Source organism: Corvus moneduloides, chromosome 8 (assembly GCF_009650955.1).
Source record: "Corvus moneduloides isolate bCorMon1 chromosome 8, bCorMon1.pri, whole genome shotgun sequence".
Taxonomy (NCBI): Eukaryota; Metazoa; Chordata; class Aves; order Passeriformes; family Corvidae; genus Corvus; species Corvus moneduloides.
Window position 1 is genome coordinate 29,834,687 of NC_045483.1, and position 14,313 is coordinate 29,848,999.

Below are 14,313 nucleotides of genomic sequence, written 5' to 3' on the forward strand. Positions count from 1 at the left end.
TATTTCTCAACTCCTAACTGCATCAATTCTAGTTTCTCGCTATACTGTATGAAATAGGAAAGCAGTTAAAAATAATAACAGCAAGACTACACACACTGGGTCTCTGTAGGGCAGTACTGACAGCTATTTATTTCCTATCAAACCACTGAACTGTAACACAGAACATTATTGCTCGTTTTAAGTGAGGCATGCAGTTAATGAAATAGTCACATGCTGCAAATTTCTTCACCATTTGCCTTCAGAGAAGAATGCTCTGCTGACTTCAAGCTGACTTAAGAAATTATTTCAGGTCACATTTGAACCCTAAGATCCAACTTAATTTTTTATTATGGAATAATATTCTATGCAACCACCACTACCATAAATCAGCTACCTACTGATCACCTGTGGCATAAGCAGTTCAGATGAAAAAAAGCAAAGGAGAAAGAAAGAACACAAAGCACAGATAATTCATGCTCTCTATTTTAAAAACAACAGTTCAGTGAGCATATGCTGTAATTATCTGCTCACTGATTAGTGACAGATCCCAATGCAGCCCAGCTCAAAGCATTGCTGGAGTCCTCCTTCCAAGCCCTGTTTAACAGGTGTCCTGAAGGTTGTGCTGCAGATCATGGCAATCCCTCTTCCTTAATTCCTCAGTGTGCAATAAAGGCAAAGTGGCTCTCCTTACAACTTTGGTTGCTTCTTGCTATATCCTGCCCATTGCCCCAGGCTGCTGCTTCAGCTGGTTAATTAGCACAATCAGCACTTTTAATTCGTGTGAGGGAGGAAAGCATGCTGAAGCCCAAAGTAACCTGAGATCTACTCTACCTTACTGTGAGAGAAAACAAAGGCATTCGGTGAATCACACATAAATACACATGGAATTTCTAAGCAAGCCTGCCAGCAAATTTTAACATCTTCACAAAGTTTTCAAAGCCAGATACTAAAGACCTTTGCACATCTAAGCTTTTTGAACAAGACATCATTTAGATGTAGCAACAAGTTTCAAATTTTATGATTTCACAAGTCTGTCTGTCCAGAACAATGAGACAAAAATAATATCATGAAGATTTCAGCTGTGGCTCATGCTAACATTTCAAAGACTACAACACCTTAGTATGTTAAACTTACTTTGCATTTTGATTAAGTGGCAGCCACCACCACCTTGTGGCTAAAAGAGTTATTTCAACCTCATGCTAATTTCCATGCTGGGTAAGGACTCGCTGGCAACGACGTATTCCCACCTTTTTACTTTTCAATTTGTTTCCTAGGTCTCTCCATAAAGAATGTTACCATGCGAATCAAGAGAACTCACCTGATCATTTAGATAGCCATTAACTAATTTTTTCACGTCAACAGAAAAAGGAGAATCATACAAAACTGGTAGTTGCACTTGCAAAGGTCACTGCTGTCCAGCAGACATGAAGGCCAACAGAAAGACTACTAAAAGTTATAATGGCCATGAAAAAAAAAACGAATCCAAGTTTCTCATAAGAAGTTACGTTACTTTTCTATTGCTTTGAAAGTCAAGCTGACTTTTCTATAACCTCAATACTGCCCAGTTGCTTACATACTTAAAAAATTAAGTCAAATCTAATACAACAGAAGAACTTGGTTTTTTCTCAGTCACACAATGGTGAAATGAAGGAGGTTACCTGCTCCAGGGTGAGCTGCTTTGAAATTGTATCATTTTCCAGTTTTTTAATCTTCTTCATCAGTTTGTTCACTTGAAATTCCTGTTCCTGTTCTAAATGCTGCTCCAGTTCAGCTTTCTCATGTTGCAGCTAAAAATTTAGGAGACATGTAAATATTTTAAACACACAAATAAAAGCATAAACTTAGGCACCTTTTATACATTTATTTACACATTTATTCCTAATGCATGTTAAATTCTCTACTGATGCTTCTCAAAAGACTTCAAAATGTACAACCCACCCAACAGCCTTTCAAAAAGGAGCATATTAAACTGTGCTGCATATTTACAAAGCAGATAAAATTACATTTCTAATTATTAAGTCAAATCAAAATAGGTTATTTTATTTGCTATATATAATGCATTATAGACATTTCAAAAGTAAAAAATCTATCATAATGTCCACAAAATTTTAATCTAAATGCATCATCTCAAGAGCACCCAAAGCACAAAATGTAGGTCTTAGCACTTCTTTCTCCCAGGCAACTGAAAGATGAAAATTGTGACTGAACTCATACTAATGAAATTGCTGTGCAATGAGTTTACAAACAAGAACCAAAAAACTTTAATTTCTATTCCTATGCTATCAAAATCAAATGGCTCAGATGACATAAAAATACTGGTTATTTCAAATCAATGTTATACATTTTCTTAATACCAAAGGGAATCTTTTTCATTTAGTATATCCAATGAAAAAAAAATCTTTAACTCTCAAGGCTCTCAAGCAGACAGAAACAAAAAAACCCCCTCATATTAACATGAAGTATGGCTTGGAGTAGAGTCCCTCTGAGACAAGGATCCAAATCTTCCTGTGGATAAAAGAGTGTGACTGCCACCATGGTACAAACATGTGAACCTGACTCAGGGAAAAGCAAATGTCACCAAAAGACAACGGTGTAATTACATTGTGTTCTGACCATCCACTGAAACTGCAGGCAACTTTTCCCACCTGCTTATTTTATTTTCTATGCCAGTTCTTCTGGCTAGCACATAACAATCTGTAAGGTCACAGTGCTTAAATGTGTGAGGAAAACCTGAGGACATGGAGAGAGACCTCGCAGTCATGGACACAAATCAAGGTTGCTGGATATCCACAGTGAAAGAAAATACTTTGATTTTAAAACAAGCTAAAATTGCTCATTCATTGATTCAGCTCCTTTTGCTGCTATGTAGAGACAAAATGGTCTGTAAGTGCAGCCTGGCAGAGAGATCAGAGCCAAAAGGCTCATGAAGGAAGAGCACCAGGCAGACAGCAACTACTTGGCAATACACATATGGGAGAAGTTTGGGGGTTAAGTGTGTTTGCAGGGCCTGTCAATGCTGAGATTTTATTTTTCACAATTTAAAATAAAGACCAGAATAGAAAACTCTTAGAATAGACAATATTGGCTTCATTTTACAAAGAGGAAGAAAAATACTACTAACACCCCCAAAATACATGAGTGGTGTCTGTCACTCATATGGGGTAAAATAATTTTTCCCTTTTATTTCTTTTGATCACAAAACCAAACCAAAACAACCAAAATCCAGTTATTGCTGAAAGCTTAATGCTGAAGAACAGAATTGCTAACAATGAGAAAATATCCCCTGGTAAAACACAGGTGGATAGTATTTATTTTACTTAGTAAAGTAAGAGAGTCTTTTCCAAGTATTTTAAATTATATGCAATTATAGTAACAACAGTCTACAGATACACCTGTCAGCTAAAGAGAACGAAAGAAATGTGTAAGAACGTGTCACCTTGATGCCAATGTCTTACAGACCTTGAATTGTGTATGAAAACTCAAGGAGAATTCTCAGCTACGTAAGATTAGAGATGGGCTTGGTGCAAGAGAGACAGTGACTAGTTTGAAGTGAGAGTGGGGCTGTCAAACACAAAGCTTAGCAGCAGGAGTGGGAGCCTTAGTCCACCTAAGTTCTAAACAACTACAGTAATATTCTCTCTGTAGGAACAAGTGTCCTGATACAATGTAGGACCACATTTACCTTCCTTCTTTACTGTACTGGCTTACTTCTGGGACAGTGGGAAGTGTTTTTATGAAGTAATGGAGCCAATGGATCAAGTTCCCCCTTAAAAAAACAACCCTCATTTATCCCCCAGACTATGACCTGGTACAGTCTATTTTTAGGTATTCCAGGCCCTCAAAAGCTGTCCACTTCTTCCTTCACTGCATCCTGAAAGTCCTATTTATTAACAATTTTGTATCAGCAGTCTGCCTCCTCTTTATGTCCAGATGTTCATCAAATAAATGACAGATGAGCTGGCTCTGTTTATTCTGCACAATCCCATTTGCATCCTTGAGCTGACACATGATATTTTGGAGAGCAGGAAGAGTAATAGCTTATGTTTACAGACTTATAATTTTTTAAAGAATTGTCAAGAATCAGACTTATATAAGAAACATTTCTGTACAGACATCCAATTACTTCACTTGCCTGACTACACATTATGCTATTATCTTGGTATGTTGTAACATCTTACTTTCAAGGACAGATACTTGGACCAATTTGCAATTTGGTGTTGAAAAAAATCTGAATTTGATTTTGAAAAGGACTGGTGCACAACTTAAAGTAACTGACTTTGTAAGATCAAATAACATTAAAAATAAATTTCTCTTTGGAGCAGCCCTGTTTCACAAAAGATTAATTTTTAAGATTTACTACTTTCAATTTCAAAACAGTAACTCAACATGTCCATGTCCACCGCTGCAAGAACAGAGCCTGCATCAAAATGCTTCTAACGATACTCTGCAAAATACTGCTACCATTCAATAATCACTAAGGATTGAGGATGCTATAAAAATATTGTTCCAAGCTTTCCAGAGACTTCATCAGGTAAAAAAAATATAATTACATGAAGTACACGGGAAAATATAGTAAATTGATATAAGGCTTATAAGAAGTTTGTCAAGGATGTATGTGATAAAAAGCTTTTGTTTACTGTAAGACCTCTGGTGAGATGCATGTGCTCCTTCATTCCTGCAACATTCAACCTAGAAAATCAATAATTATGCTAAACAAATGAAATGCATCTAATAAAATTGTGTATTTATTCATTTGGCTTGTAGAGGCAGTGAAAGTTACAGTTATAAAAAGGTATTATTAAGCAATGTTATGGCACCAGAAGGACAGTATTATTCCAGTGGAAACACCTCCTTTTATGTGCTACTGTGTCTGTTTAGACTCAGTCTGGCAAGTAGTAAAAGGTTTCAAAATTAATTTCTTATGACATTGCAAACCTGATGTCAGTCTGTGTTTTATAACAGTAATGCACATGGTGCTGAACTGGGAGATTCCTGCTGGCTGTTAGGAGGAGCACTGCAGCTCAGGCAGGCAGCTCCCACATTTAAAATGTTTTAACATTCTGGGAGCTCATTCCAGAGGCCAGGCTGAATGAGAGGCATAAGCCCCTACAATTGTGACAAACAAAGGTCTGACAAAGCAACAAACACACAAGCACCATGAAAAAAGTCCCTCTGCTGGGTGGCTTTCAACAGAATAATATGGCAGTAATTTTGACACAGGCATAGAGCTGTAAATATTTGAAAAACTGAGAGTGAAAATGAGATGCAGTTGAGCAGAAGTACCTCTCCTCTGTTCCAAAATGCAAAGTTTTAGACAAAACAACAGATTCATATGCAATTTTTTCCCTTACTCATCCAAAAGGCAGGAAGCCATTTGATGCACAATGTCTGACAGCAGGAATGCTGAAAGTCTCATTCCAGGTCAGACCAACATTGCCTGGCGAACACAGACATTAAGAGTTAATTCCAGAGAACGGTGAAGCAACCAACTGGAGACTACTGTATTCCTGGTTAAGTCATCATCCAAAGTCTGCATCTAATTTAACTAGAATTCCCTCCAGAGCAAAGATGCCAAAAATGGAAGCGGGCATTGAGTTCATTATTCTCCTAACGAAAACAGAATTGCTACTACAATACACTCCAGTGTATTGTAGTATGAGTACTATACTCTAGTATGAGTATGGCACTCACAAATCTCAGGAAATTAAAAAAAAAAGAAATCGTAATTATCTTAACTTCCTGGTCTAAAAAACATTAGCCAGGAATGTAGCACTACACCTGTATAACGGGAAGACTATCTGATTATAGAAAAGATATTGTAATAAACTCTAAACTGACCCTGTGATGTGTGCCAGTAATGCCCCCTTTTCCAAAAAATGAGTTTATTTGTAAAACCAGGAGCTTCTCTTCTGCAATATTTAATCTGTTGGTCTACGTGGATTTAATTCCCAGGATTCACAACTGAAGAATCAAACCTTCAGACAACAGATAAGCTTTCAGAAAACAAAAACCATCAGGTATTATTTGCAGTTCTTTGCTACTTAAGAAAATTGCCTGCAACTCACCGATATTCTAATGTCAACTTACTAAGACTCTGAAGAGATGAAAAATTACTTTCACAGAAACACACAGTAATATTCAAATGTTCCCTAATTCTACAGGTAAGCTCTTTAGTGGAAGGGACCATTTCCTCTGTACCATTTGTAAGTTTCCAACAATGTTACTGGTGTTTAGGAGAATATATCAATATTCTGGTTTTGCATTTCACAGCAAGTTTATCAAATCAAAGATATAATCAAGCCTTGAAATGAGATTTGCATTCAGCATACACAGAAACAGAAAAATAGTTTTAATATTAAACTGTTTGCTTTAAAACAAGTCCTCCACCCACACCGCATATCTTGAGCCACTGTAAAGGTATGAAAAGTCATCCAGAAGTATGGACAACAAAACCTGCTGACCAGAGTAAGGGAAGGGTTAATAGCATTTGCAGCATATGCCATAAACAGAAACACCACTGGTGCCTATGCACAAGGCACAAAGGTTTCAGCTCTGGCCTTGTGGAGGAGCATTCATATAACCCTTATCGGCTCTGTGCACTGAAGTTTTCAGGTGAACCTCTAAGCAAGAAATTCCATGCCACTCACCCTTCACAGACACAACCACCACCACCACCAGCAGCATGTTGACAGCTGTTCTCTTTTTCAAGTTACCTGGGTTATTAATTCACAGAGAGGACAAACTCACAGTTTACTTTAAAAAATTGCTACCTAATGGTGCTGAGAGAAACGACACAGCTTCAGGATGAACAATTTGGAACACAGGTGCGTTTATGAACTGCCATATTTTAAAATCTTCTGATTGACATAACCATGTTTATCAAAGGCTAAACGAGGCTTACTGCAAGGTCACATGGAATGAAATATAAGGCTGCAGGTTGAGATACTGTTTAATAAAAACAGGTGGTGGTCAGAATTTTAACTCCATACTCTTGTAAGTTATAGCTTTTCTTTCAGCAGAAACCTGCAGCTTGCCTGCTGAAAGCTGGGTAATATTTATGGAATGATGTTGAATCCAAAACTGAGGATTTTCTCCAAATGCTGCACAAAAGGTGAGAATAACTTCCAGTTTATGTCTGCATTCTGTTTCAGATGCTTCTCTGAATCTTTCACAAATGAGAATGAAGTTCTCATTTGAGAATGAAGCACCCATTAAGGGTTTCCAAGAGACAAATAGCACAATGCCATTGCATTGTTGCATACATTACAAGACAAACACCCTCTTGGATATTTTCACAACAGTAGAGTGTTACCTTTTTCTTTAATTTGAGGCAACAGTCAAAGGATGGTTTCTGAAAGTCCATAGCAAAAAAGAATAAAAATAGTTGTACTTTTAGGTTGACAAGAAGTTCGTATTTCTCTTTGTAATGTGTGAACCTATTTTGCATCATTTTAGCAATTTAAGAATGCTAAAGATAGTTTAAAAAAACCTGTTAAAACAATCTCATGAATTCTAGGGAAAAGGCTAAGCATATTTTAAGCAATTAGTTGATACAACAACTTACTTGCTGCAGAACTTTGCGGTACAAATTTGTATGCAAGGTCATCATACGACTTCAAAACTCTTCAAACAAATCAGGTGTAATTCATGCTTTTATTTTTGATGTAAGTTTTAGTTTCCTCTTTACAGTGTATGGTACAGTCCCACGTAACCTGGTTCTGTAACAGATTTCTACATCTCCCTTTCAATTAAACAACATTGTTCAATGTACCATTTCTCCCTTTACTGCAAGAGACTTCAGTGGAAAGCTTTTTCTATAGTGATATCCACATCTTACTTCAATTAGAAAAGAACAGTTGATACCCCTATTTTACTGCCATCTGCTTCTCTGTTTTTCATGAAAATGTATGACTTAGAAAGCAAACATGTCTCTTAGTCAGAAACATTCTTGTCAGTCCTCAAGAACAGCAAGGGGAAATAGTAATACCACGTAAGGGATATTTTATCTTGCTACTGAGCTTCCTGTGTGATAACAGGCACCAAAGAGACAAAGTGAGAGAAGGCCCAGTTTTCAGTAACAAAAGCGCCAGATGGGATTAGCTCTAGTGGTGTTTCCAAACACTGCATTTCCTAACTGCAGGGCTAAACATGCCTCCAGTCTCCAGCTGCAGAATACAGCAATGCTTACAACATACAAATTAGCTTCTTCTAAAGTGCCTAGTTTTTCATGACATAGCTTAGAACTAATGGCATGAAAAAAGCTCAGGCAGATCACACTAAACATTCCCCTAACTTTAGTATCCTGTCTCCTACAGGGGCCAAGAGCAGGTATTCAGGCAAGACTGTGAGCACACAGCGACCATGAACAACCCTTTCAACAAATACTTAGCCACTTTCCAAAAATTAGCAACTTGGGTAATGAAAGAAGTTTCTCTGCCACAAATTGTCCCAGCGTCTTCAACTTTTTACTTTTGCCATCAAACTGATGTTTTAATTCAATAGCAGCAACTGTTTTGTTACAAGTATGGATAAACTTACAGAAAAAGCCTCCTTCAAGCATCGCCGCACATTCTTGTGTATAAAGTTTAATATTTCAGGACTCCTGTTAAATATCAAAGACTCCAGAAAAAAAAGTGTTTCACTAACATTTTAAATTAATCAGTAACTCTTGTCTGGAAGACAGTTAACATTTACTGCAAGCTACACCCATTTTTTGCATCAGTATACAAACTTTCAGGTTCTCAAAGCTGAGTTCACAGATGCAAACTTTAAAGCAACGTGTTAAAAAAAAGGTCACTCACTACACTTCTTGTACTTTGCTTTTATCGAGTGTCAGCTTTCCAACCTGACCACTTCTCTCAGAGTGCAGTCACACAAACAGGAAAGTTCAGTCACCAGTTAGTCCTGAGGCTCCTGGGAGAAACATCAGTAAAGGCACCAATTACCTGCATCAGTTTTCTTGAGAGCTCATTAGTGAGAAATTCCTCTTCCTTTTCATAGTTTACTGCAAGTGTTTCTTTTTCTTTCTGCAGAGCTTGAATCTTCTTAAATAGAGTATTACTGATGAATTCCTCTTCTTGCTCTGCCCTTGCTTGCTGTGAAATAAAGACATAAGTTTTGAGACAAAAGGGAGCAAGTTTCCTTTCAAAAAAGCTACAATTATTCCATTCCCCTTTAAACGCTTATCATCCTGTAGGCCTGTAGGCTGGATCTAAGTGCTGTTACCATTCCCTTTTATAGCATTATAGCACCCTTCTTCGTTTTTTGTTTTCAACCTTTTAATGTGAGAAACCGCATTGGTGCTTTAAAGTGGCCTCCTACCAACAAACTCCCCAACCTTATAAACTTTGTAAAAGCATTACAGATTCAGATACCTATTTTTACCTACTCTATGCCTAAAAAGGAGCTCCTGTCTAAATGATCTCCATTACAAGCTGAAGCACAGCTCAGACTGCTGCATGCCTCTTTTTCAGATCCCTTAGACTGAGCTCTGCTTTCCAGGAGCCAAATAATGCTCCCCTTCTTTCACCCAGCTATGCGGAGTGGCAGGCAGCACGGCTCCTCTCACAGGAATTCCTACCCCACCACCAGGAAAACAGGTATGTTACTCCTCACAACTGCTACTCCACTACATCCAGCAGCAACTCACAAAAATGCCATGGGGTAGCTTTACCCCAAGCTACTCGGGAAATCTTGCCCATGCAGAATTACTAAAGGTGACAATTTCCATTTCAGCTTACTGCTAGCACCCCGCACTGCTCCACGGAAAGCCAGCCTGGGAGACTGCACTCTTGCATTCCCTACAGTTCAGATGTTTGTATGTTTTTTTAAGTATAAAGTTGATAAATGGAAAATAAAAGTGATCCTTTGAAAGCCTGCTCTAAAAGACCATGAAGAGTACTTCATATAGGCAAATGAAAGATCACAGCTTACAAATCGGTAGAGCCAACTCTTAATACTACAGTCCAAAGCCTGGAACAACTGAATGACACAAATACTGCATTTAACAAATGAGGCAAGATAGTGTTAGGAAAGGTTTTATTCCCTGCAATGAAATCCATGACTTGAACTGCACATATGTGATTTGCCCTGATTCTAATAAAATTATACCAGCTTATACCTTATGTAAACATTCTGCAAGCTTTATTTCAGTAAAATTAGAGAGAGGAAAATTTGAGAACTGAAACAGACACATTGCTGAAAGCTTATTTTCCATAATCTTCTGCCCAAAATGTGCCAAAATAACAATCTCTTTATACTTATTTCACACTAGAAAATGCTTGAAAGATTGCATTATGTCAGCGATCTTTTAACTGAAATGATACATTCCCTAGCAGCCTAAGAGCCAATTACTTAGACACCTTCAATGTCTAGGAGAAAAGTTAATTAAAGAGCGTAACTGCCTTTCAATTTGGTGAAACAACAGGACAATTGCAAATTCTCCTCATGATATCACCAGTATCATAAAACCTAAAGCAGTGGTTTGGAAACTTCTCAGTTGAGTCCACCTTCCATCAAGTCCTTCTCTTCACATCTTTGCCTTCTCGTGTCTTCTCCCATCTCTACTGCTTTCTTTTCATGGCCCTTTCCTACTATCTATCTGCCACCAGCTCCCTTCTCCCTGTCACCACCAGAGCTGGCACAACCCCAACCTGAAAAAAACAAAAAAAGAAAGAAAAGAAAAAGCAAGATCAGGCAGCCTTTACTGACTTAGCAGCTTAGGTCCTGCACAACACCCCCTCTCCAATGTTTTGCATCTCCATAGCAGAGAACAGGTACTCCAGAATGTTCAGCAGTGGTATTATTACCTGTCACAGCAAGAAAATAGGGAGTTGTCCAAAAGGTCTGAAGAAATGTTACATTGTCAGCTCACATCTCAGAGGATTAAAACTCCTGGAATCTAACTGATCTGAATAACATCATCTATCAGCTTCTAAATGTGGCTTTACTTCGAGCTACTAACCATCTTATGTCTTCAGAGACATTCCGGAACAGAGTAAACAAGTCAAATTGCAAGGACTCATTGTCCTCAAATCATTAAAATTCATGCATACTGTTCCAAAATCAACTCCTCCACTGCCTTCACTACTTAGGATTTCTGCTTGTGTCTGTTTTTTGGTGGTTCAGAAAATAAAAGACAGTAACACAGACCAAGCTTACCTAAAATTAAATTAGAAAGCACTTGGTTCTGAAAAACAAAAGAATGAGGGTGTTTCTGCTTTGATTTCTATTCATCTGGAACTTGCACAGATTTGTTCTGCTCGTGCTTTGCACCAGTCAAAAGCTCTAAAATCACATTATTATAGCACCGAGCCTGCACAACACTGTTAGCCAGATCCTGGTGTCACATTAACGATAGGTGCCCAGGCCAACAGGAGCGCAGGCTGCCAAGATCCCTGTCCCGGCCAATGCCCCTCCTGTGTGCCCACACGGGAGCTCATGCGGCCAGGCAGCAGGCCAGCACGGGCTGAGGAGACACCCAGAAATCAAGCCTTTCCCTTCCTCCTCTCATTTTCCTTTCCTGGATCTGCTTCCCAGGCTGGCGTGCCACACAAGCAGCGTGCTGGCACGCAGGAAGCAGGAACGAGCAGCCCCAGTGCACCCATTCAAGAACCGCCCTACAACAACCCCTGCGCCCACAGCGAGCAGGACCCCGGCCCACACGCAGGTGGCTCACGGGAAAAGCTAGGTAGGATTTCATCCGACTCCCCTACACAAAGAATGCATTTCTCAACTCAACAGCAGCAACCCTACACATCTACAAATGAACTGTGAGCCCCAAATATCCACACAGCATATTGAATATAATGAATGTCCATTTAATTACCCAAGGACAGCACTTTCAACACAAACATTTTAGCTGAAAAACATCAGACAGTTATTAAGACAAAGCACATAATTCATTACCATATTGCTTCTAAATTTCATTCTGAAACTTGCCCTTCATCTTGTTACTCATTAGTTGGTGATAGTTCAATTATCTCAAGTAATAGAATAATTCATGTTTACCTTAATATTGCCTAAAATCTTGAAATCTGTTCCTCATTTAGCCCATAATCAAACTGATTTTTCTGGATGTGAATAAATTGTTTTTCCAAAGGGATAACTTGTCTTTTTATTAAGTATCTGTATTTGAAAAGAGGCTTGATATCATCAGCAGAAAAAGGAAAGAGAATACAGAAATCAGAAACACTGTCTTCCACGAGGGCATAGAGTTCTTGGTTTTCCTCTATTATCCATATCACACTCAACATCCAAAATATTAACAGCCATTTACTCTGTTCTGGGTATCATATTACAAAATAAATTGCTAAGGCACTGAGTGATACAAAATGATAACACCTTATCAGTCAGTCTCTGGAAACCTGAAACAAGCAATCTACTTTCACGACAGATATTCTACATAACAACAGTCATATCCACCTGTCTCCTGTGTCTCAAAACTCCACACGTAGCTAACTTGGAGCATTCCATGGATGCATCCACTAAGGAAAAATCTGTAACTGTTGTGGTCAAGACCATAAATGCAAGGGCTATCATGTTACTTCACAGGAAATCAAGAATAGAGGGAGGTAAAAAGCACCTCATGCATATAAACCACAAAAAACCTCTTATATTTTTGAGGAAGAAAAATCCTGCTATTTCTATTGCAGAAGCTTGTGAAATCCTGATCACTAGTAGAGCTGATATACATGAAGTGTACTAAAAACCTGTCCTCATGAGCTTAAAACCCAAGTAATTTTAAAAGAACTAAGAAACATATTTGTCCTAAACTTTACATAGTAACCAAGTATCATATTAGGAAGTGAATTGCACTAAAGTTCTTTTTCCACATGCTGCATACACTACCATAAACTGAAAGGTTTGCTGTTAACGCACTTTCCTTCTCTTAGCTCTTCTTGTGAATACACCTTTAGGAAACTAGGTTCACACTGCTGAATTTCCCTCTGCTGTTTTGGTTCTAGCACAAGCAGCAGCTTCTGTTTCTGGTCGTATGCTCTTTTTCTGTACCACTGCACCATACACCAACCACACTGCTCTAGTGGCACTGCATTATATAAAACAGCAAAATCCAGTACTTCTGATGAGGCATCAGCTTGAACACAGTCAAATAACAAAAATAAACTGTAACACAAAAAACACCCCAAACTTTAAAAAATCCCTTTTTTCCCCCACTAGCTCTTCTAAAAGCCTCACAAGTCTTCCTGTTACTGCACAGCAAGCAAGTTCAGCAATCCAATTAATACCTACTCTATAGTCAGTATCAGCACATTATCAGTGACCTGACATGAACATGTTCTTGCATTTTAGTGTCAGGTGTCATTTCAGACAATTTCAGTAGCAAATGTTTCACAAACTGCTCCAGGCACTTACACTTGACCACCTGCAAGGCACATATCAAGCATGCCCAGCTGCACACTGACAAACATCACCTGTCTCCAGCAGCATCCAGGGTAGAGGTGACACAAGATTTCAGGGGATCTTGTTGGAAACAGCCTACCAAGCATTGTTTTGATCTAATCCACCCTTGAAGGACTTTTATCTTTATGTCAAGAGCCACCATGACCTCTTTACCTTTCATCCATCTTTTCCTGGTGCAGTTCCTGCTGACAGGACCCTGTGGACAGTGTAACCCTGTAGATGGAGCTGAAGAGCAGTTTAATCTGACACAAGAAACTCAATCTTTGCTACTGAATATAGACTGAAGGGTTGGGACAGCTTCGGGAAGAGATGATCTCAGTCGCTGCACATGTTACACTGAAGTAAAGCTGTCACTTCAGAAAGGAGCCCTCCCAAAAGTCCTACTAAACAGGATGAGGTAAACAGGGTGAGAAATGCAGAAAGTTACAATGACATGATTTTAGAATATGCACTTCTTGCATAAAATAAAATCGAAGCTTCCCAACTCCTCCTCTAGCAGTACTGACTCAAGTGACTGCTCTGGCCATACTTTCTAGCACCAGGTTAAAACGACACAGAAAACTACTGATCTACAAATGCAATGAATATTCCAGTGAACCGACACTGTTCCCTCAGAGGAGAAACTTTTACAGTGCAGCTATTTTTTTCCTACAAACCTTCCAGCTGCATCTGAAATGACCAAAGTGCATGCAACGTGCCTTTCAGACAAGGAGAAACATGAACCACCACAAGAACAGAAGTCAGCAGCAACTCAGAAAAGAACTCCCACTACTGCCAACTGTAGTGACTGCCCAGCAGCACATTCCTGGCTGTAAGGGCTGAAGGACAAGGAGTTCCCACCCAAGCCCCAGTAACGATGTGGGTACAGCTTTCCTCCCACCCAAGCAAAGGTACTTCTTTCAGCTGGGTGGC

General features: G+C 38.8%; 1 protein-coding gene across 2 annotated transcripts in view; it reads right to left on the reverse strand.

Moving 5' to 3' along the window:
• Positions 1–14,313, reverse strand: part of CCDC6 (coiled-coil domain containing 6) — a 51,390-nt gene that overhangs the window by 22,431 nt on the left and 14,646 nt on the right. For both annotated transcript variants that reach the window (XM_032116037.1, XM_032116038.1), the window contains exons 2-3: positions 8,925–9,074; positions 1,638–1,766 (exon numbers count right to left, since the gene is read on the reverse strand). In XM_032116037.1, the coding sequence (XP_031971928.1) occupies positions 1,638–1,766; positions 8,925–9,074 (279 nt within the window). The remainder of the gene's footprint in view (positions 1–1,637; positions 1,767–8,924; positions 9,075–14,313) is intronic.